The sequence below is a fragment of the Meles meles genome, chromosome 7, assembly GCF_922984935.1.
Source record: "Meles meles chromosome 7, mMelMel3.1 paternal haplotype, whole genome shotgun sequence".
NCBI classification, from domain to species: domain Eukaryota; kingdom Metazoa; phylum Chordata; class Mammalia; order Carnivora; family Mustelidae; genus Meles; species Meles meles.
Genome location: NC_060072.1, coordinates 88,866,003 through 88,889,994, shown reverse-complemented (window position 1 = coordinate 88,889,994; position 23,992 = coordinate 88,866,003). Strand labels below are relative to the sequence as shown.

Genomic DNA, 23,992 nt, shown 5'->3' with positions numbered 1-23,992 from the left:
GAAAACCACAGTAATTCAGTGGAAAGGATTTAATCTCCTTGGTCCTAGCCCAGGAGCTTTCCCCTTCAGCGGACTTGGCTGGCAACACAGTACTTTAAGTCTTGTTTGGGACCCATAGAAGTGGTTAAAAGTCCTTACTATGCGTCCCTCAGTGGCTTCTCCGAGCAATCCCCCAAAGGTGATGACAGGCGACATGCAGGCACAGTACAGGAACAGAAAAGAGGCCAAACACTGTAAGCTGAGTGCATCCCGGTAGTCGCTCCAGTACCAGGGGGCCTTCCGCTTGATGTCCAACACCAAGCCCCCAAAGAGCCTGTGGAAACATGGCAGACAGACCTCTGACATGGTCCCGCTTCCATAAAAGGATCTGAACAGCACCCATTTGAAAAGCCCTTCAAATGTGTTCTGTACTAAGACATACTTTGGCTTCAATTTGACCCCAAGTACAAGAGATCTCTCGGGGGTCAGCACAGACTCTATCTGCAGCTAAGGGCGTGAGTTTGACTGATTATCCCAAGCCTAAAAAGGATGAGTTTGGGTGTGCATGTTACCCATTCCAAAAAATTAACGTGAAATTAAGTAATAGCTTCAAATTTCAAATCCTGAGCTGCTAGGAAGAAATGTACAAAACCAACTCAAGGTATTAAAGTTGTTAGTTTTAGTATATGTAGTCTATATTAAAAGCCCCATCACATGCACTTTCCTGCTCTGAACAGCTACCCACCTTCCTGTTGAGAAATTAGCATAATAATTCATTCATGCAGTTGACAAGTAATAGCAGATAACTTCGTGCCAGGCCTTATGCCAGGGGCTACAGAGGCAGCAGTGAGCAAGACAACACAGCCCTTCTCTCCAGAACCCACAGTCTAGTGCAGGAGATTGGCAGTGCGGTGAGGGTGCCCCCGCCGACAGCTTAGGACAGGGAGGGACATTTCAGCAGGGACTCAGAGAACAGATCAGGGGTCAGCCAGATGAGGCAGAGGGGCTAGCCCGGGTGCCACCTAGAAGTGAGAGTGCATGGCTGACTGAACTATGGGGAGAGGGGGGTGAGGGGAGAGACTGTGAGGAGCCAATGCCAAGAGGCGAGGATGGAGAAGCTGGAGAAGCTGGAGAAGCCAAGTCACGAAGAGCCTTGTAAATTGTTTTACAGAATTAGAACCTTATGCTAATGGCATGTCACATCACTGAAGGATTGTAAACAGGAGAACAACATAAACATGCATTCTGGAAGGGTCTGTCTGGCAGAGGTATAATGAATGGAATGTGGGGCAAGACTGGAGGTAGTGGATTGGGACGAGGAGAAGTGGACGGATTCAAGGGCTTAATCGGGAAGTAGAATCAACAGAACTCGGTGGCAGGACTTTGGGGACCCTTCTCCACTTCCCAAGGATGAGACAGATCAAGAGCAAGATATCCCACACCAAGGAGGAGTAGCGTTCTCAAACAGAGTCACTTTTTCTGAGAGTGGAGTCCCTGCATCAGAGTGAAAGCTGATAGGTGAGTCACAAAAAGAGTCACTCAGCATTCTAAGGACAAATGGCCTGGTCTCCTCTACAAATCAGTGGCACAGAAAAAAAGGAAGGAGAGCTATTATAAAATAGGATCATAATAACCAAATGCAACCCCTGATTGGATCCTATGTCAAGCAAATAACTCTAAAAAGGTGTTGCTAAGACAATCACGAAAAGCTGAATATGAACTGAGCATTAGACAATTTAAAGAATTAGTGTTAATTGCGTTAGATTTCTTAATGGCATGATAGTTGTTTTTTAAAATGTCCTCATCAAACAAAGATACATACTGAAATAGTTACAGGTAAAATGACATGATACCGGTGATTTGGTTTTAAATAATCTAGAAAACATAAAAATAAAACAATTAAGTGGGGAGAAATAGATGAAACATAATTAGCAAAGTGTTCGTCACTCTTGATGGGCACACAGGGATTCATCGTACCATTCTCTCCTCTGTCTTATGTGGTTGAAATTTTCTATAATAAAAAGGTAAAAACAAAAAATGAGCTATTCTTTCATGAAAGGAGGCTTGGCCAGCTTTCTTTCTCTCTGCCTGAGAGCCTGGAGGAGAACCAGGAGGCCCACGCAGGGGAGAAGGCCCACCCAGCTCTCGCTCTCTCTCCATGTGAATGCCTTCTCTTCCCTAGCCAGGGGCACTGAGGGCACAGGTGGACACAGGGCAGATGCTATTCTGTCTTGCCCGTTTGCTCTTTTCCTCTGGTTTGGCTGGGTGTAGCTAGGATTCACCATTCTTTAATTTACAGCAGTAACATCACAATCTAGGTCTTGGCTTAGGGAAGAGAGGCAAAACTAGGTTTGTTTTTCGTCTATCTGGCAAACCTAGCCTAGGTAAGGAGCTATCTATAGGATCTAACCCAGAGTGTGAGAATTCCACCTCAGGGTTTGGAACCAAGGCTCCAAATTGTAATAAAGTGTCACTCTGTTTTGCTTTGTCCTCTAGGTAAATAAGACCTTCTAGGCAATTGTGACTAGTCTAGGGCTCGATATAAGTGTTTCTGGGTCTTTACCAACACAGAAACTTGGTACCGTATGAATATCACCTCTTAATCATTGACGACCTTCCTCGGAAGGGTATTGCTCTGGGAAAATAATCTCCTTCTGCAATAATAAGCCTCACCCCACTAGTCAACCGGAGATGCTGCCATGACTGCTCAGCCCCCGCTTGGATAAATGAGGCACCTTCAGGGAGGAATGTCTGTGAGTAACAGACAAAGGATTTATGTGAAATGGATTCCTGAGAAGCCAATGGAAAGGGAGGACATCTGTTTGCCTAGCAGTGATTAAAAAGGGAAAGAAGGGGTGCCTGGGTGGCTCAGTTGTTTAAGTGTCTGCCTTTGGCTCACGTCATGGTCTTGGGGTCCTGGGATAGGGCTCTGTGTGGGGCTCTTTGCTCATCAGGGAGTCTGCTTTTCCCTCTCCTCTGCCCCTCACCCCTGCTCATACGCTCTCTCTCTCTCAAATATATAATAAAATCTTTTTTAAAAAATAAATAAGAGGGGGCATGCCTGGGTGGCTCAGTAATTAGGCGTCTCCCTTTAGCTCCGATCATGAACCCTGCGTCCTGGGATTGAGTCCCGCATTGGGCTCCCTGCTCAGCGGGAATTCTGCTTCTCCCTCTCCCACTCCCCATGCCTGTGTTCCCTCCCTCGCTGTGTCTTTCTCTGTCAAATAAATGAAATCTTTAATAAATAAATAATTAAGGGGGTGCCTGGGTGGCTCAGTGGGTTAAAGCCTCTGCCTTCGGCTCAGGTCATGATCCCAGGGTCCTGGGATGGAGTCCCGCATCAGGCTCTCTCCTCAGCGGGAAGCCTGCTTCCTCCTCTCTCTCTGCCTGCCTCTCTGCCTACTTGTGATCTCTATCTGTCAAATAAATAAATAAAAATCTTTTTAAAATAAATAAATAAATAAGGACAGAAAAGACCCGAGACTCTTATTGGCAATATAACTATAAATTAATAATTTCTGAATACTGTTTACAGAGTCAGCCTTATATCTCACTCATGCATGAAATCAGACCATAATCACACATCTACCAAAAGATCAGGCACGGATGCTTCTCTTCATATCTGAGACTTCCTTTCCCTTTCAAAACTACCCTTGATGTTCAAGTTTTGCTGGGATAGGAGGTACACAGGGATATGAATTTAAGCTTGATGCAAGACAGGACTTACCCGTGTAGAGGGTCACTAGGCTCTGGAGCACTGACTTAAGGAGCCCTTCTCTGGAGGGCTTTAGGGACAGGACAGCCATCCTCTGTCTGGTGTGCTTGGAAGAAACCTGTTTGAAGTGTGGGGGGGTGGGGATCATCGAGATAGCAGCTCCTGATTCTTTTTCTTCATTAACCCTTCCCCAAAGTGGCAATACCCCAATAAGGTATATAAATACACCTTGGAAAAGCCCTTTTCAGAATATCCTCCTTGTGGTGAGGCTTCTGGCCTAGGACACTGTAGTCAGACTTTCTTTTCTTTTTTTTTTTTAAGATTTTATTTATTTATTTGACAGATAGAGATCACAAGTAGGCAGAGAGGTAGGCAGAGAGAGAAAGGAAGCAGGCTCCCTGTGAGCAGAGAGCCTGATGTGGGGCTCGATCCCAGGACCCTGAGATCATGACCTGAGCCAAAGGCAGAGGCTTTAACCCACTGAGCCACCCAGGTGCCCCTCATCAGACTTTCCTCGTTACTATGTACGGGAATTCATCAGCATCATTGCCTGCATCAACATCACGGAGGTCCAAAGACACTGTCTTAGCCCTGGCACAGCGGGCCACGTAATACAGAACTCAGACTACTCCTTTCCATCTGTCTCTTTCCCACCTTCTTAGAGTCTACACTCCCCCATGTTCATATACCTCACCATCCAACAAGTAGAACATCCCCAAAGTCTCCAAGTTTTGCCCGAGGCTATACAACATGGTAGGCATAAAGCAGGTTCTCCACCTCAAAGAAACACAACTAATGGTGTGAAGAACTCCAAAACCTAGGCTGCTAATGTATTTTTAGTCTGTGCAGTCCAGACAGGTCCAGAAAGTTCTAGGATGTCCATCTGCGTGGGCGGGTTTATGTTCACTCTTTGAGAGTGATCTCATTACTCTGAGATTGGGAAAGGGGCAAGAGTTGGCACAGAACCATAATCTCTGACACAGGCACTAAGTCACCTTGTAGTAGCCACTACAAGTCTACAATGGGAGAAAGGCCATGTGTCTTGAGGTCTTCTATGAAGGGTTCTAAGGAAAACTTTAGGAGTTCAGGAAGAGAAAATATCTCCCTCCCCAAGCAGACTAGGCTCTGAGCCTAGATAACCTTCCTTTCAGTCTCACCAACTCCATAACTTCCTGACAAGACACAAAGGGAGAACTTTCTCAAACCTTATGTGAATTTGTGAGTAAGGGTACTTTGACGCCATGAGAAAGCATGTGATGATTCTGACTACATGAGATTCTCTTTTGGTATGTCCGGCACCATTGTTGAGAATCTATAATTGTTGAGATCCGATCTAATGCTCTCCTCAACCCCCACGTGGAACTGATGATAAATGACCCCCTCAAAAGGCCTGAGACTCTAGTTTGTTCTCATCTGACACCAAAAGAACCCTGAAATCTCACCCCTGCATGGATATCATTTGGAGGAAATCCTGTTGCCCTCATTTCCACTACCTTCAAACTTTAAATCCTGGGGTATGGACACCATTTATATTCAAAAGATAAATCACAAGTCTGAAATACCATCAAAGCCATTCCTAAGGCTTTTCTCCCCAAAACCACCACCTCTTCCAGAACAGCCTCAATTCTGGAATCTATTCTAAGGACAGATGTTTCCCTTGAACTACCTCTTAATACCAGGCCTCCCACCCAATTCAGACTTCTCCCAACTCTAAAGAAAATGTTTAACTCACTTTTGGAGGTTGCTCCCTCATTTTAGTGACTCCCTTCCATCAAAGGGCTGTTCCTTTCCTCCATGATCCCTCCCCAGAACCCAATTATCTTTCCCCAACCTCAAATACCTTCCTCCAGCCAGGAAACACACTTCCCCTCTGGAAACTGCTAGTTAGGTGCCTCTTCTGCTGCTTCTCAGTCTCCTTTCCCAGCTCTTCCCTGAATTTCCAAGAGTGGAAAAATAGATGACTGTCTACAACTCTAAAAAAAAAAAAACCCTGAGTTTCCACTGCATAGAGTACTGAGGAGAGAAAAATAAGGAAAGCAATTTCAAGCAAAGAGGGAAAAAATAAGGTGAAAGTGAGGAAGTAGAGGATGTAACAAAGTTTTTCTCCGTGATCAGAGTCCTGTCCTGAGAATCTCCACAGACGTGTCCTGCTTAGAAAATTTACAGAGACAGAACTATGGTCTCAACCCTCTCCCACAATCTGGGGGAAACTCCAACCCAAAATATCACCCTCTTGGGGCACCTGGGTGGCTCAGTGGGTTAAAGCCTCTGCCTTCGGCTCACGTGATGATCCCAGAGTCCTAGGATCCAGCCCCGCATCCGGCTCTCTGCTCAGCAGGGAGCCTGCTTCCTCCTCTCTCTCTCTCTCTCTGCCTGTCTCTCTGCCTACTTGTGATCTCTGTCTGTCAAATAAATAAATAAAATCTTAAAAAAAAAAATCATCCTCTTTACCACCTTCCCACCTGACAAATAAAACCAAATCTGGAGACCTGCTTCCCTAACCTTCCATAGAGAACCTTCCCCTTGGGCATCTGTCCATAGAATCCTGGCCTAGAAGAGTAGGTTGACTATTCTGAGACACACACACCTCTCAAGTACTACGGATATTCCTACCCTAAGGGAGTTTCTTAAGTTCAAGTAATTACTCAGTATTTATCTATACTTAGTCCACTCATGCTACAGAACAGGGATCATTCTAAAAGTATTCGTTCATAAGTTCTTCAGATATTGAATGCCTAGTCTGTGCAGGGCATGGTGCTGGGTGCTAGGAATAGAATGGGCACCCCGCACTCCAGCGGCAATCGTTCCAGCGGGAAGACAACAAATTAAGCAATAATAATAAAGTATAAGAAGGGCTGGAACCTGGGGCGGGATGGAGGCGGGGCACAGGGTCCTGGGGAGGGGAGGAGGGTGGCAGACGAGTGAAGACAGAACTCAAAGCTGTGGCACCACATAGTGGGAATACCGAAACTCATCTATAGAGTTTTAGAAGTCTTTCCAAAGGAAGTGACACCTAAGCTGAGACAAAGGACAAGTGGCAGCCAGGAGATGAGGAAGAGGATGAGTGTTCAAATCGGGGAGTAATGTGCGGAAAGGAGGGGAGGGGAGACAGACTGTGGTAAGTAGTTTGAGAAACTTGAATGAATGAATACAATATTTGATATATTTGCGATACTTATTATAGTCAGTGGTTCCATTTGGAAAGGCATTCTCAGGCAGTATACTAGAGAGCGAAGGCTGAAAGCAAAAAGTCCGACTCGTTCCTTTGCACACCTTCAGCCCGCAAAGCAGTACGAGCTGTGAAACGACCACGGACTTACCGTCCGGTGCGCTGAAGTTCCGGCCCGCTGTGGCCCCCATGTGGCTCCGGTTCTATGTGGCAAACACTTCCATTTGGAACTCCAGGCATTTTCCTTTTCTCCTTTTAACAAAGGAACCCCAGATTAGTAAAGTCAGCCATCTATTCTGTCCTTCCTGCTAACAGGGGGCAGTGGTAAGGAGAGAATCCAAAAGCAGCCCCCAAACACCCAAGGGTTTGTCGTTTCCAAATGCACTTATTGATTTGGGGCAGTTTGACTTTGCTGAAAAACAAACAAGTATACAGAATTTCTCCCCCCTCTCTACTAGTACCTGACTCCTAACTCTGCCTTGTCCAGAAACAGAAATATGGAAGCTTTGGGGTCAGCTCTGTCCTAAGTTCCCGTTTCAAATCTCCCTCTGTGTAATCTTACTTTCCCTTAAAACTTTGAAGATAGTTTTATCTATTTGTAAAACTAAGGATAAAAATACAGACTTTGGGATGCTGCCAGCAAGGCTGAGCTAGCATTTGTAAAGCACCAAGCGTAGTGGCTTGTGTGCGGGTGCTCCTTTCCCACTCTAGCCGGGCCACAAGACTGGGCGACTGGCTGCGACTCTGCACCTTGCTCCTTTCATCGCATGGCCTCATCCACAATCTACTCCCAAGAAATGTCCTTCCCTCCCCTCTCTGCCGTTCCACATCAAACCAGCAAAAGCTACTCTAAATTTATCCTTGAGTAGTCCTGACGGGTTGCATCACCTGAGCCGATCTATGGAACCATATGCTTCTTTTTTATAACTGTTCTGTTCATTCTAGGTGTCCCAAAAAGGGCCATGTCTTGATTTATTTAGTATACAGCCACATGGTCATTGCTTTGTCCATGGTGGATACTCTGTGAGTGGTACTGAGCCACCATTGACTAACGTGCATACATTACCTGGGAAGGGACATTTTTGGGTGGCTCGATTCTAATGGAGGGGTCCCACTCCCCTGGAGGCAGCACAGTGACCTGATCCAGGAACTCATCAATCCCCGCCAGGAGATCGTCTCGTTCTTTCGCCTTATATGCCACATCATGAAAAATCTACAGGGAAGAAAAAAACCCTCAGGAAAGTTGAAAATAACTTTACTTAAAACAATCTCCAGTGAATATGGTGAAGGACAGATATATAGCCTCATGATTTTTATCTCTGTCGTAGGGATCTGAAATGTGGAAAACTTTAGCATTTTAAAAAATGCAAAGATAAGGGGTTCCTGGGTGGCCCAATTGTTACACGTCTGGCTTCAGCTCAGGTCATAATCCCAGGGACCTGGGATTCTCCCATTCCTCCTGCTTGTGTTCCCTCTCTAGCTGTGTCTCTCTCTGTCAAACAAATAAAATCTTTACCAAAAAAAAAAAAAAGTAGAGATAAACTGATAGAAAACATAAACCCGAAGATGAGATGGGTCAAGAAGGACTAGCTATGTGTACGTTAGTACAAGAAGAGATAAGACTCTAACATTGTATCGTTGCCATCCCTCCAAAGAATGGAACAGAAGGCAAAAGGCATGGGAAAATTTCCTGATCATAATAGTTGGAAAAACTGGATGGAATTACTAAGGAAGTTCTCTCCATGAAATAAGTTTCCCAGTCAAAGAGAGATAAGAAAACACAAGCCCCACCTCACTCTACCTAAGACATGCCTTAAAAACATTACACTGAAGCTTACATGAGCAGTGCAGGCCTCACTAAGGTATACAGAGGGGATCCAGCACCATGGCAGCCAAAATATCCAGTTTTCTTGGGACATTCACATTACAGTGCCCAAGTTTATACCCCTGACCTTTATGCAAACTGTTCTCGTTTACATAGAATAAGAGTGAGGTTTCTTTATGTAAATAGCCTTTATGTATGGAATTAACCATCCTCTCTAGAAAGTTGTCAGCCTTTGTATCTTTCTCTCTAGGTATCCTAATTGGCAATAATAATTTTCCTAGAAAAGGAATTCTCTGAATCCTTGATTTCTCAAAAAGAGATGACATAGGAAGAAATACCTCCAAGAAGGTTTGGTCGTCCTACCAAAGGCATTCAGAGAAGTGACCTGAACTGTTTCCCTGAAGATAATTACCCAGGATGGTAATGATTTTATCTCCAAAAAATAGCACAGGACTTGGCACAGAGTCAATACTCAGTAAGTGTCTGTAGCATGAATGGGAAGCAGAAGTGGCACATACCTCATCTGTCATGATGGTAGCCATGGATCTGCCGATCTCATGGTACTGCTGACCTTTCCCTACTGGACCCAATAGGATAAACAAAAATCTGGCAACACATACAGAGGATGAAATTATAAATTATGTCAGTAAATATAAAGAAGTGTCATCTTATTCCTCTCTACACAACAAAACATTTCTCTTTCCTATCAAACAGAAATCACTGTCATAACTTCAATAAAACAAGACAGGCTAATGATGGGGCAATAGAAGTTGCCTTGTCCCAAAAGCTCCGCTATGAGCATTGAAAGCTATTTCAATACTCCATTCAATAATATGGTTACCATTCTTAGGGTTTCCATAGACACAATTCCTTGCAATAGAAAAAAATGCTTTTTTCAAAGCATACCATTGTAGTGCAAATTCAAGGTTTTCTGAATCTCATTCATTGCTCTAATAAGAAAATCATGGGGAGAGGAGAGGGATAAGGAAGTTGAAATAATCAAGCCCAATAGAGGGGTCTAAATTGCGTTCTGGACATCTGGGTACTCTGTAATTAATGGGGCTCTGAATCACCTGAGTCACCACTTTCAGAGTGCGTGAATAGCCTTGTGAAGAAATGTGGACATATTTGCAAACCATTACAAATCCTGCCAGAACCATGGTAAAAGACATCAATACCTTTGCTCAGAGACATTTCCCCAGGACACGGCTCTGTGGAACTGGGACACTAAGACTCAGGCTTCCCATCCTAACAAGTGATTAGCCTGTGGTCTGCCCTTTGGATGCTCTTCAGTTCTCCATTCCCAAGCCTGTAGGTACTATATAGTCACAGCCTTAAAACTCTTCAGAGTCCTTCTGCATGGAAGTTAATCAAATATATACCCAGTGAGAGCACTTCTGAATTTTAAATAGCATTCCCCAGTTAATCCTAGTTTTTGGCATTAGCTGCTTTCTTCCACCAGAGCTCACACAAATCTGTACTGGAGTTTTGCGGTCCTTGTCTTTACCTGGTTGGGATGGGCACTTCTGTCAGGCCTGAGAGAAGAACAGCAGGAGACAGCCTCACAAAGGCAACAATGGGGCGGTCCAGAGTATCCACCTCTCCAACCAGGACATTTGAGGCCTCTGCCCCAGTGGGAATTTTTTTCATGAAATGAAGATCCACCTGCAAGTCCAAAAGAACTCTCTGACAACCTAGGAGCATCCCCTCAAACATTACTCACCTTCTCGTACCTGACGTTCATCTGCCATTTTATGATTTAACAAGTGTTTTCTTACACTAGTTCACATAATCCTCATAATAACTCTGTAAAGTGGATAAAACAGGCCTTGTCAGCCCCACTTTTTTATTTTAAAAAATGAAGCAGTTGAGACCCAGAGAGGTGAAGCTGACTTGCCCAATGGAGCTTTGAAGAGAGGGAATTTTAAATCCAGGTGTTCTGATTTGAATCCCGTTACCCCCACGCTTTCTCAAAGACTGTTGTTGAAGCGCTAGGTCACATTTTTTTCCATTTTAAAATACTTGAATGCTTTGTCAGAGATTTCAGCTTTTCTGAATAAAACAGGGAGCCTTACAGGCAGAGGAACGCCATGACACCATGCGTGTTCTAGCTCCTGTCAAGAATAGACCCAGCCGTGCTCGCTTCGGCAGCACATATACTAAAAAAGAATAGACCCAGCCAGCAAGAGGCTGGAGGCGGGGAGATCGAGGCGTACGTCAGCAGCTGCAGGGAGGCACGGAGGCCTCCAACACTCCAGTCACAGTCCCGAAGAAGAGTCCCGACTGCCAAGTAGTTTTAGGAGACAAGAGCAAAAATTATCGTCCCAGCAAAACCCTTGGAGGTAAGAAGGAGCTGCTGAAGAGCAAGTACCCCCAAAAAATGGTGGAAAAATCAGGAAGTCTACATCAGTGAGGATTAACAAGGGCTCCTCTCAGTTCCAGCACGCTGAACCTGGTGGAACAGAGTGGGTCCCGCCCAGGCTGGAGTGAAAGGGAGAAGACCTGAGCAGAGGGGCCTCCTTTCCTGCAGAGGGGGTTCTGGTCTTAGACAAAGACTGAGGAAATACCAAAGCTTACCAGCTTCCAGCAAGAGAACTCTCGGTTCCACTAGGGCTGCACTTAGGCCTCTAAGGCAAGTTCCCATGTCTGTGCTCACCTTGCTTAAATCCACAGGACTGTGTTCACAATTCACTCCATTTTTTACTTCAAGACTTGTCGTGGGAACAGACTGAGGAGACACAGTTTGACCTATTCAGAGGAAACAATTCCCTGAGTGTCTGCACTTTGCCCCTTTGACACACCCCATCCATCACTGGTTGGCTACGGCCATGTCTCTGGCAAAGCCCATATAGAGAAGTCCAGATGACTATGAAGCTAAGACCCACACATACATATCACCTTACCCACTAGTTAGCGGTAAAGGGAGGACAGACGTCTTACTACTTCTGCACCTTCTTCCTGAACATATTTCTGATCTCCTTTCCTTCCTCTAGTAAGGCAGTGATTCTTAACCAGCAGTGCACTTCAGAGGCACCTGCGGAAAACTTTTCAAGTGTGTGGATTCCCAGGCACATCCCTGCACGCTGGGATTCAGTGTATGCAGGGACAGGGAGACATACAGGTTAGGCCCTGCCTGGTCACAGAAAAGGAAACCAATCAGCAGCTGAAGTTCATTGAGTGTTTATAATCCACCATGCACCTGGTTAAGGGATTTACATGGATTATCGCATTGAAGCCTCACAATAAATTTATGGGGTGGATGCTATTATTATCCTTATTCCACAGAGGAGAAAGAGAGACATAAAGAGATTTAGGCGGTTGCCCAAGATCACACACTTTGCAAGTAGTGAAGTCTGATTCTCAAGCCTGGAAGTCTGACTGAAGAACTTACGCTACTGTATTTGGCCTCCCTGATCTAAGACCTATCTGCGGTCTCTCTGAGGCTTGCATCCCTAGGTCCACAAAAGATCAATGTCATCAGTCCCAGCCCCCCATCTTGCCCCTCAGCACGGAAGCATATTAGACAAATACAGCCTGTACCCTCTAGTCACTTAGCATCTCCAACTAGTTCTTAAATGTCTAATTAATGAGGAAACAGTCGCTCCTGATAATCTTACCGTTCTTATCCATCGAATGTGGATCAGACTGCTTCTTGCCAACCTCAGCAAAGGAGCGAACAATGGGAATGAGGTTATTTCTCTTTTTCTCGTTCTGATGGTGATGCTTTTTGAGCAGAGCTTCTCTCACTTTAACCCTCATGCTGTCATTCAGGTCACTGAACAGTTCTTGCTGGTCCAGGATCAGGTCTGGAAAGCAGGCGCTAACATGAACACTCCAGCTGACAGTCCGTGAACTCCAAGAGGCCAGCATCAGGTGGGGTGGGGCGTGAAGGGCACAGAGTAGGGGAAAGCAGTTCCATCGGGTACAACTTATGCTTCAGTGCCCCAAAGAGTTATCTGAGGACAGCAGCTGTGGCAAGTTATACTTGATTCATGCAACAAATCGGTTTTATTAGAAACTATCGAGCACTTAATAGTGCCAGAATGGTACTATGAACTTTCCATTGATAATTCAATCTAATCTGAACAAAAACTCTAGACTTAGGTGACACTGTAACAGTTTGTACAGATCAGGAAACTGAGGCCCAAACATTACAGAATTCCCCAGGATGTCTCATCTAGTAAAGCAGCAGGGCAATTCAAACCCAAGGCTGTCTGACTCAAAAGTCCACATTAATAGCCACTTTGTTCTGTCATTAGCCGAAGTTCCTCTGCAGTCCCTTCCTCCAAGATTTCAACATTGCTCTGATTGTCAAGAGGAGCTATAACCGTAAAACACTCTAAATGACCACTTGAAGGTGGAAGCTACACACATGGTGAAGCTAACTAAGCACTAAACTAAGCACCCCGGCAACTGCCACCAAGCATCAACCTGTAACCTGTCAAGCCCGGCGCAGTCAGAGGGGGAGGGAATCCCCTTACCCGCTATTGAGTGTGTGTTCTAGAGCTAAAGGCCTACATTCTACCCCACTTCTACCACCTTCTGTGTAATCTTGGGTAAGTTCCCCAACCTTTTCATACCCCAATTTCAACATCTATAATACAGAGCCTCAAAGCTTGTTATAGAAAATTAATGCAATGATAAATACAAAATGCTGATTCTCAGCTGATACACGAGCCAGTTTACCTAACCTTATCACTGACACGAATCTATCAGGTCCCTAACGGAAAGAACAAGAGCACTTATACTGCAATCCTACATACCTATCCTCGAGCCTCCCCAAAATTTCAACCTATTTTCAACCCCAACTCCATCCACGATGATCCAAGTACTAGAAACACTAAATAAAGAAAATCTATTTTGAATATTCAAGCTGAGGACCCGTGGTTTTTTTCTCTATCTTTAACCTTTATATTGATGGGTTCACTGCCCCCACATTGTAAACATGCTTCAAGATCCTATATCTTGAAAAAACAAAATTTTTATAAGAAAAAGAATGTTGGGGTACTTGGGTGGCTCAGTGGTTAAAGCCTCTGCCTTCGGCTTAGGTCATGACCTCAGAGTCCTGGGATCCAGCCCCACATTGGACTCTCTGTTTGGCAGGGAGCCTGCTTCCTCCCTCTCTCTCTGACTGCCTCCCTGCCTACTTATGATCTCTGTCTGTCAATAAATAAATAAAATCTTAAAAAAAAAAAAAGAAAGAAAAAGAATGTTCACCCCAGGTCCTCCCTTATTTACCTCTCTCACTCTCTCTCCTATCATTTAAAGTTCTCAAAAGAAAAATTTCTTAGTGCCCTACAATTTGGCTATCTGCTTGAAATTGCTTTTTTTCTTTTAAGTTTTTATTTATTTATTTATTTATTTATTTATATGAGAGAGAGAGAACACTAGAGAGAGAACACAAGCAGGAGGAGCAGCAGGCAGAGGGGAAAGCAGGCTCCCCGCTGAGCAGGGAGCCAGACGCAAGGCTTGATCCCAGGACCCTGAAATCATGACCTGAGTTGAAGGGAGACACTTAACTCACTGAGCCACCCAGGCATCCCTGAAATTGTTTTTGATAAAAATCATCAAAAACAGCAATTTTGCTGTTGCTAAATCCGATGGATGTTTACCTGACCTCTCTGCAGCACTGAACACTGATGAGTTGAAACTCTCTCTCCTCTTAGCTTTTGTAATGGTTTGAATGGTGCCCCCCTCCCAAAGATACATCTATGTACTCATCCCCCAGAACCTGTTCCTGTGATCTTATTTGTAAAAAAGGTCTTTGCATATGTAAGTGAGCTAAGCATCTCAAGATAAGATCATCTTGGATGATACCGACAAACACCCTTACAAGGGAGACAAAAATGAGAAGTCCACCTGAAGACAGAGACAGACTGGAGTTAGGCATTCATGAGAAGGAATAGCTAGAGCCACTAGAAGCTGAAAGAAGCAGGAACAGCTTTCCCCTAGAGCCTTCAGAGGGGACACCAGATCTCATCAGAGCTGATCCCTCCCCTGCTTCCCCACGTGATCCCAGAGAGGCAGAATAACTTAGATACTTGCAGAAAAGTTCAAAGAAGTCTATTTAACCAGTGAAACAGAGCTTAGCTGAGGGAAGAACCCTCACGTGCACCCAGGTGTTTCTCCAATGTCCTTCCAAAACATAGTAGCAATACTCAACTGTGTCAGGAAATCCCATCAGACATCGCCCTTCACACCCTGCTGAAGCCTGGGGGACTTTGGCTCAATTTCTTAGGGTGTCTTCCCTAGTGACCACGTTTAAAAATCTTTCCTTAACACCTTTTTCTCTGCACAATTCCCAGTTGCCCCTTTCTCTAGTTATTACTAAGACATATCTCTGGGGTTGCACTTATTTAAATTGTCCCGTGACTATTTCCCCACTAAGAGGTGAGTTTCTTGAAGGTAGGAATTGTATCTTATCTTTATTCCCCTGTGTTTAGCACACTATCAAGCATAAATAGATAAAAAGTAAACATGTGTTAAATGAACAGGCAGATGGAAGGCTGAACACTTTGTTGTTTGAATCCCATAAGAAGGCTGCGAAATAGGTAGGGTAGTTTCTTAGTTTAAAACCCATCCCCCCTCAACTGAAGATGCTGAGGTCAGGAAGGTTCAGTGATAGACCTGAGTCAACATAGCTCCTTTATTCTTTCCTCCGCACCACATTTAATTTACACAAACATTCCTTTGTTTTTCCGCACCTAACCATACCTGAGATTTCTTCTATGCTATTTGCACGCATATCCAGAAGGACTGTTCCATTAATAAGGCAGCTCCTTAGCTCAAAGAGACTGTGCAGTGAGAGGGTTGCCACATAAGGCTTGCTCCAGCGTTCGCCCCCATCCTCAACATCCTCTTCAAACTTCAGCCACCTGAAAGCATTACAAACAACTGGATGTCAAAGGTAGAAAATGAGGAAGTTCCACGAGAGAATTTTTAATATAAGCCACAATGAGAGACACCTGAATAATCATATTTTGAACATAATCATTTCATCATATGCTCAGGGATCATTGATAAGCGAAAAAACAGATTATAAAACAGCTCAAAGTTGAGTACAGTTTGATCCCATTTCTATTTAAAGAAAATTTAAAAAATGCAAACACATGTATAAGACACCAAATGGTGTCTTCCTCATTATCCTTGAGGTAGTAGATTTATACATAATTTACATCTTCTTTTTGCTTATCTTCTTTTTCTTTTTTTATTAAAGATTTTATTTATTTATTTAACAGAGAGAGACACAGCGAGAGAGGGAACATAAGCAGGGGGAGTGGGAGAGGGAGAAGCAGGCTCTCCGTTGAGCAGGGAGCCCGATGTGGAGCTCAATCCCAGGACTCTGGGATCATGACCTGAGCCGAAGTAGATGCTCAATGACTGAGCCACCCAGGTACCCCTTATCTTTCTTTTCTAATTCATATAAAGAGCACATATTATTTGTGCAATTAAAAAGATCTAATCGATATCATTTGGATAGATTAATAAAACGGTAACATTTTTCTTGTTAAAAAAGCCTCTATGCCTTTATAAGTTGGCAAAGACAGAACAACAAAACTGCCTTTTCACTTGGCATCAGGGTGATTGGCTTGCCTAATCCTCTCCACCCATGGCAAACATCCAAGGATATAGCAAGGATCCAGAAAGAGATGTTCCAGTGAGAGCTAGAGCCACACTTTGCTAGTTACCCACCTTGCCTTCTTCCCTGAAGCTCAGGCATGCTGGCTTTCTATCACCCGTAAAGCTCACTGGTCAATTACTAGAGGAGCCCAGACATGGTCCTAGCTAATCTGAGGGCTCTTCTGGGGTTTGAGCCTCAGGCAAACATGGTCACTCCACAGCTACCCCTGGAAGTCCACCATTAGGCTACCTATAATCCCATGGGTCTCCATGAGGTTGGGCTGTCCCATAGGATATCTCAAAAATTATGAAAACATCCAATAAATCAAAACCCAAATGAATTAAAACACTGTGGTTCACCCTCAGAAAATTCTTCACCTATCCTACATTCACCTATGCTTGGTTGCATGGGTCCGAACCAAGATGGCCCCATCAGGCATCTTCTAAGCCAGACTTATAATAGCAAGATGGTCCATGAGCAACTCTGGGCCCTAAAGAAATGAGAGGACTCCCTAAAGCTTCTGTTTCTGTCACCTATCCCAGGCTCAAGGTCAATGGTATAGGTGTCACCAGAGACATCACAAAGAGGCCAAAATCAAGACTTCCCATAGAAGACTCTGAAATATCAGTCCCCATGTCAGTCATCACTTTTGCCATGAAGAAATAAAAAGCAAGCAGACCTGTCACTTGCTGAAAGGTATACATTTGCCTACCTGAGCAAATCATGACCCACGATAGATTAGGGCCTCACCTAGCTGTCTCCTTCCACTCAGCATCTTCTCCCTCCTTCATGCAGATCTCATCCAGCTCTGTGAACAGCTCATGAGGAACATGCTCTTCATCTTCCTCAGTGCCAAGAATGAACTGAACACGCTGAGATGGTGTGTCTGGAAAATTGACCACAGAGAAAGGTAGGTCAAAAAGATTTTAAAATGCTATTCTATGGAAACAGTTAGTGGGAGGAAAAAACTAAGACCACTTGAAGAAAACCCACAATGAACTGGAAATCTGGTTAATCTGATCAAAAAGAATTTTTAATTTGCTAACAAATGATTTCAGCTTACATGGTAATGGATTTGCGGGGCCAGAACTAAGAGTTTTTCAGGAAGATACTTTCCATTCTTAGAGGCATTTCTTGTTCATGGAAGCAAACTCTGGGAACTCTACTAAAGGGCTAGAGAATCAAAACTGCTTAATGGGCATCACACATTCCCTCAGCCTCACCAAGGTCCCAGCCATGGACCCCTGCCCACCCTCTCTCCTGAGAATGTTACCATGGGCCAGGGCCTCTGGGCCTTCTTCCCCCTGGCTGGCTCCTTTGCCCCGCCCTCGTCTCCGGTGCTTCTGGCCATGTGCTCGGTGATGGCGATGGCTCTGCCGGCCCAGCGGCATCCGAACCCCGACATATAGAGTTCTATGACCTGGAATGAAGCAGAAGGACTTTGTTTTTGTTTTTGTTTTTGAAGTTTTTATTTATTTATTTTTTAGTCATCTCTACACTCAATGTGGGACTTAAACTAAGGATCCCAAAGTCAAGAGTTTCATTTCATGCTCTTCCAACTGAGCCAGCCAGGCACCCCAGAGAACACTTTCAGTAAAAGGAATCGAGCATATTTAAGAGAGGAAAAAATCATAGCTTTCTGTCCAGGTCACAACTCTGTAATGGCAAAACTTCAAAGACTCCAGGACTAAAGACGTAGAGATCATGGAGTTGACGCACTCCTTCCCCCTGCATGGGGCTGCAAACCTCACAGGAGCATTAAGATCAAAGGAAATAATGTGCGTGGACTTGGTTTGCAAACCATAAAGGCCAACAAAGATCCTAGTTGTTGTTACGACAATTTGAGCAATTGAAAAAAAGCAATATGGTCACTGTGCCAAGTCCTGGCAGGGAGGGGGTTGAGAGAAGTGGCTAAATGCTCAGGTCTTGCCTGGGTCCAAAACTTGACCTCACCATTCACTTAACCATGTGACCTTGAACAAGTTAGCTACTCTCTGTGTGTCTTTAATATATAATACCAAAAGCTTATTATTTAAACTCAGAGGGTTTTCTTGAGTAGTACATAAGATAATGTATGTAAAATGCTTAACACGATGCCTGGAATAACTTTTAGCAGCCACTGCATTCTAGGACCAGTTTCTACTACTTTTCCTTCTGCACTGTAGAATACACAATCTAGAATAGTAGTGAAAGACTAGTGACAAATCCTAAGAAGCATGAGTCTGGGGTTAAAGGGAGAGATAGTAAATGTACAAAAAGAGAAGAATGTGGGAAGATAAGTGATCCAAGCACGTTCCTGCCCAATTCCTCCTTTTCTCTTCATTTGTTCCTTCTAGAAGCCTTATTCTGTGCTGCTCAAACTGCCAGGCTTCTCATCGCCTCCACCCGGCTTCCCTAGTCTTGCTGTCAGCCTGAAGCCCAGAATCAGGGGCTGCTACCACCCTGGTGCAGAAAGCCTTAGTCTGCACCCACTACTGCCCAGTTCCTGCTGCTAGTGTCCTAGAACTCAGGCTGACTCTCCACTTCTTCCACCACACATGCACTCCAGTCTTCAGTCACTGTCCTCAAATCCACAACCCTGAGCCACACTTCCTCTCTCTGAGCAGGTGACCTCACTTCATATTTTACTGAGAAGGCTTGGGCAGTCTCATGTGACTTCCCTCCATCTCAGCCTGGCTTGCTTTCCTCCCCCAGCTGCCCCTCTTTGCCAGGCTAATGAGGATGGCTTCCCACGCCTCTGGAGTCCTCTTTCATCAGCTAGCCTCAGTCTCTCCTTTCCATCCATCCCTTCCACAGCTTTTTCCTGATTATAAATCTCTCTTACTTTTTTTTTTTTTAAAGTAAGCTCTAGGCCCAACGTGGGACTCATGACCCTGAGACCAAAGGGTCATGTGCTCTACCAACTGACCCAGCCAGGCGCCCCATGTCTATCTCTTATCTTAAAAAGAAATTTTCCAATATAGTGCTACTCTCTAAGCTTCTACCTGTCCATTCTCCTTCTCCACCAACCACTTTCAAGAACAATCTACCCACCTAGCTTCTGTTCCTCACCATCTCCTTGTTCCATAGCCTCTGCATGTGGCTACTTCCCACTCAAAGTGTTCTCATTAGGGACCACTTAGTCACCAAATCTCTACAATTTTATGTCTCTCAGTTAAACTCCAAAGCCTTTCCTGAGAGCCGACCACATGCCAGGCAGTATCCAAATCCCTTGACTACCTCCTCCCATTGGTAGTCCAGGGTCCCTTAGCTCCTATACCCTTGCCCTCCCTGGCTTATCTGCACACCTCTGACTTGACTTCTCCACTGCTTTCACAGTCCACCAAAGGAAAGCTCCCAGGGTTTTGGTCCTGGCCCCTTTTCCTTTTTTATTGGTATCTACTCTCATGATTTGAAAGTTTACTTCTACAAATGACCCCCAAACATTTATCTATAGTGATTCAACATATCCCAAAGCAAACCCCTCATCCTCCATCTCAGATCAAGCTCATCCCCATTTCTTCAATGTTTCCATTCATGGCATAACCATTCTCTCAACTTTCCAGGCCTGAAACCTCAGACTTACCGTAGATTTCCAGCTCTCCCCATGCCCCTCCAGTGCTACATCCTACAGATTATGGAGGTCAAGTTTTTTCCTCCTTGTACTTTGACAACAGCAGGAGCCTCTTTCCTGCCTCCCACACCAGGTCAGTCCTACAGATGAATCCTCCTGAAGCACCACTCTGATCACAGCTCACGTCTGTGCAGTCAGGACCCTTCATGCTCCAGCATGCCCAGGTCCCAGCCTCCTTTCTAGTTTTTCTTCACTAGGACAAATTGTACATCCAATAGGAAAACAAAGGGAAGGACCTCTAAAAGGACGGAGCTATCAGCTCGAGTGAGACTGAAGTGGAAATTTCACACGTGCTCACACCAATTAAACATTCCAGGGGCAGAGGGAAATCTAGAGATGTATGCCTTTTGCATCCATCCCAGCAATGCTGTCTCCTCCCCACAGCCTCAGGTGCTGCATCCACCATCATCATCTTTCATCTACCTGAACCAACCCCGCTATTCCACAAATGTGCCAGTGCCTTCCAGACACGGACTTGGTTTGATCCCTCAAGATGCATGGCAACGCACCATCCTTCTTGTTTTATGTCTGAGTTCCCTGATCAGAAGTACCACCTTCTACCTCTAACTCCCAAGAGCCCTTGGCTAGCATTCTCTTACGTATTTATTTTATGGCTTGCACTAAAATTAATACCTCCACTATTCATCTGCAAGTTCCTCAAGGTCCCGGGTCAGACTTTCTCCCTCTTGGAATCCCTCACACAAAGCACAGTGTTTTACCTATGGTCATTGTTCCACAAATGTTCAGAAAATGGAACATCTCCTAAGAGCCTCCCTCAGGAACATAACACCTTTAAATCTCCTCAGGAGTCCTCAGTCTGACCTGAGAGCGGGTCTCATTTGAAAGGAACCACAAAAGGAATGTATAACCAAAGTGAACATGTTTAGGGCAGTTGACTCATCAAAGCATGAGAAGACTCAGACAATCCAAGCCAACCTGAGAATGGAAAGCTTAATCCAGGAAGACTTCCTGAATAAGGGGACATTATGGAAAGAGTTGCCAACTCTTCCTGTTTCCATTGCAATGGGTTTTCCTAAGACTCTGCTCAACTTCTCTGGAGCTTCCTCACTAAGTGCTCTCCACTTACAAGTCAGTTAATTAATACAAACTGGAGTGCTGCTCTACGTTCCTTTCTCTACTTCTCTCTCCTTCTCGTTGTCCTCTCCTGCCTTCCAAAGTCCCAAGTGATAATGAAAAATAAAAAGAAAGGATTATATATACCACATCCTCTTTATCCATTCATCTATGGAGGGACACTTCAGTGGCTTCTGTATCTTGGCTATTGTAAATAATGCTGCAATAAACCTGGGGTGCATGCATCTTTTTGAATTAGTGTTTTCATTTTCTTCAGGTAAATACCACTAGTGGAATTATTGGCTCATATGTATTTCTGGATCATACATATTTCATATGTAATTCTATTTAACATTCTGGGGAGAACATCCATACTGGTTTCCAGCGTGGCTGTATCAATTTGCACACCAAAAAATGGAATATTCCTCAGCCATCAAAAAGAATGAAATCTTGCCATTTGCAACAGCATGGGTGGACCTAAAGTATATAATGCTAAGTGAAATAAATTGCGTAGAGAAAGATAAATACCATATAGTTTTACACCTACATGGAATTTAAGAAACAACAAATGAACAAAGAAGAGACCAAAGACAGACAGACACACACACACACGTGCACACATACACAAACTCTTAAATACAGAGAACAAACTAGTGGTTCGCAAAAGGGAGGTAGTGGTATGGGTGAAGTAGATAAAGGGATTTAAGAGTATACTTACCATGATGAGCCCTGAGTACTGTATAGAGTTGTTGTATACCTGAAACTAATATAACACTATATGTTAATTATACCTCAAGGAAAAAAAGGAACAGGATTAGAGGGAAAGCTGATCAGAGATTTATTAGAATGTTGAGAGGCCAAAGGATAAAACATTTAGTATCTGGAGGAATCACACCTCCTATCCTCCTCACCCTGTCTTAGGGCAATCCTATATTGAGTCGTGCACATCTCAGGATATTTCTGACAGGCAGATCTCTAAACATAATATAATCATCTTGCAACTTTATTGAAACAGAAATATAGAGCCAGAAGAAGTCATCTGCTAAGATGTGGGATTCCAAACTTCTGACATTATCAATGAAAACCATAAAGTGTGAAAATGACTAAATTGAATACTGTATTAATAAAAGACCATCTGTTAACTAATAATGTTCCACTATAGTATGTTAATTAGTTCCCTGTAGTACACTACTGAGACCAACCCAGGCTTGAGTCATCTAACTGTGCCAGGTCCTGCCCCAAGGGCTGAGAATACAGTAGTGAACAGCACAAGGTCCCTGTCCTCCAGACATATATTCTAGTTAGGTCCCTGTCCTCCAGACGTATATTCTAATATGAAAACAATAACATACTACTTCAGGTAATGATAATCATTCTGAATAAAAACATGGTAGGGGCACCTGGGTGGCTCGATCATGTAAGTGTCCAACTCTTGATTTCATCTCAAGTCATGATCTCAGGGTCATGAACTCATGATCCCAGGCTCTGCACTGGGCATAGAGTCTGCTTAAGAATCTCTCTCTTTCCCCCACTGTAACCCCATGCCCCACTCGTGTACACACGGCTCTCTCTCTCTTAAAAAAAAAAAATAGTAGGGGACCTGAGTGGCTTAGTCAGTTAAGCGTCTGCCTTCAGCTTAGTCATGATCCTAGGATCCTGGGATCAAGCCCGCATCGGGCTCTCTTCTCTACAGGGAGCCCGCTTCTCCCTCTGCCTCTGCCCCTCCCTCTGCTTGTGCACTCTTGCTCTCTCTCTCAAATAAATAAAATCTTTTAAAAAAGGGTAAAGTGTCTGGGGTAGAAGGTAGGGTGGAGAAGGGAGACTGTAGCTAAGATGACTAGAGGCAACATCTAAGTGATGAAGAGAGGCCATGAGAAGAGCATTCCAGGACAAGGCAAGATCAATGCACAGGCTTTACATTGGGAATGTGCAAGTTCCAAAGCAAAAGGATGGTCAGTAGGGCCAGAGCAAGGTAAAAGAGGAAAGAAGAAAAGGGGGGAAAGGTCAAAAAGACAGGCAGGGGCATATCATGAAGAACGCATGGGCAGTTAAAAGCATAAATTGTTCCCACAGAACCACTTCAGCCAGCCCTTAAAACAAGTGTTGTAAAATCAAGTATGTCTAAGTAGAGCTGAGACTTAGATAAAGAAAAACCTCACCGAGGAGTAACTTTCAGTCCTTCAACAGAGTCATCCCAACCATGAGCTTCCTCTTCCCAAAAAATCCCCCAGGCAGTTATTGGCCAGGTTAAGGCCCCTACTTCTTCTTAAGCACATTCCAAATACTTCCACAGGGATTTTGTTAGTATATTGCTAATATTATGTAACTTTAAGTATTTTCTAAATAGAAATTGAGGGGTAGTGATTAGGTATTAGAACTTGTGTTATTAGATCTCACTTTCTTGGTTAATTTGCTCGCTGTCACCATTAAAGTAAAACAAGGAGGTCAGACCAAATGACTTCTCATGTCTAGCCCAGGTTCTATGTACAAACTTAGGAAAGGCTCAGGCAAGATCTTTCTTTGGAGAAGACACGATGGTTCAATTGTTCCCACTATTCTTTCTTACTGCTGCAAAAAGGGATTATAGCATGGGCTCGGTAAGTGTTTGTTGAGTGAATGATGTATGGTTTTGTCTGATACTAAAATTTCCACTAGGGCATTATCCAATGGGGAAGACATCCTTCACCAAAGCCTTTGGTGGCTTTGTAGGAAGTAAGGTAAAGCTTAAATCCTAGGGAAGGAAGACTCTTTTTCTCTAAGAATTTTTTGGTCCAGTCAGTTCTCCCAAACACTAACCAACCAGAGCGCCTGCCTTTTGAAAATGCTGGAGACAGGCAGAAATGAAAACAAGCCCCAGCAGGGGTCAGAACTAAAAGGACCAAAGTGGCTGTCAGAAAATTAGGCCTCAGTTTCTAAGCTGAGGACTCCAAAGCAGGGACTTGGATTTTCTGAGTGAAATCAGCAGAAACAATGACAAACAAATGGACACCAGGAAA

The 23,992-nt window shown here is 44.2% G+C and overlaps 1 protein-coding gene across 1 annotated transcript in view; it reads right to left on the bottom strand.

Moving 5' to 3' along the window:
* The window catches only part of SLC4A8 (solute carrier family 4 member 8), a 78,173-nt gene that overhangs the window by 37,147 nt on the left and 17,034 nt on the right, over nt 1-23,992 (bottom strand). The window contains exons 3-12 of the mRNA XM_046012942.1: nt 17,583-17,729; nt 17,060-17,195; nt 15,403-15,563; nt 12,306-12,494; nt 11,345-11,436; nt 10,196-10,353; nt 9,207-9,294; nt 7,930-8,076; nt 7,015-7,115; nt 139-313 (exon numbers count right to left, since the gene is read on the bottom strand). Of these exons, the coding sequence (XP_045868898.1) occupies nt 139-313; nt 7,015-7,115; nt 7,930-8,076; nt 9,207-9,294; nt 10,196-10,353; nt 11,345-11,436; nt 12,306-12,494; nt 15,403-15,563; nt 17,060-17,195; nt 17,583-17,729 (1,394 nt within the window). The remainder of the gene's footprint in view (nt 1-138; nt 314-7,014; nt 7,116-7,929; nt 8,077-9,206; nt 9,295-10,195; nt 10,354-11,344; nt 11,437-12,305; nt 12,495-15,402; nt 15,564-17,059; nt 17,196-17,582; nt 17,730-23,992) is intronic.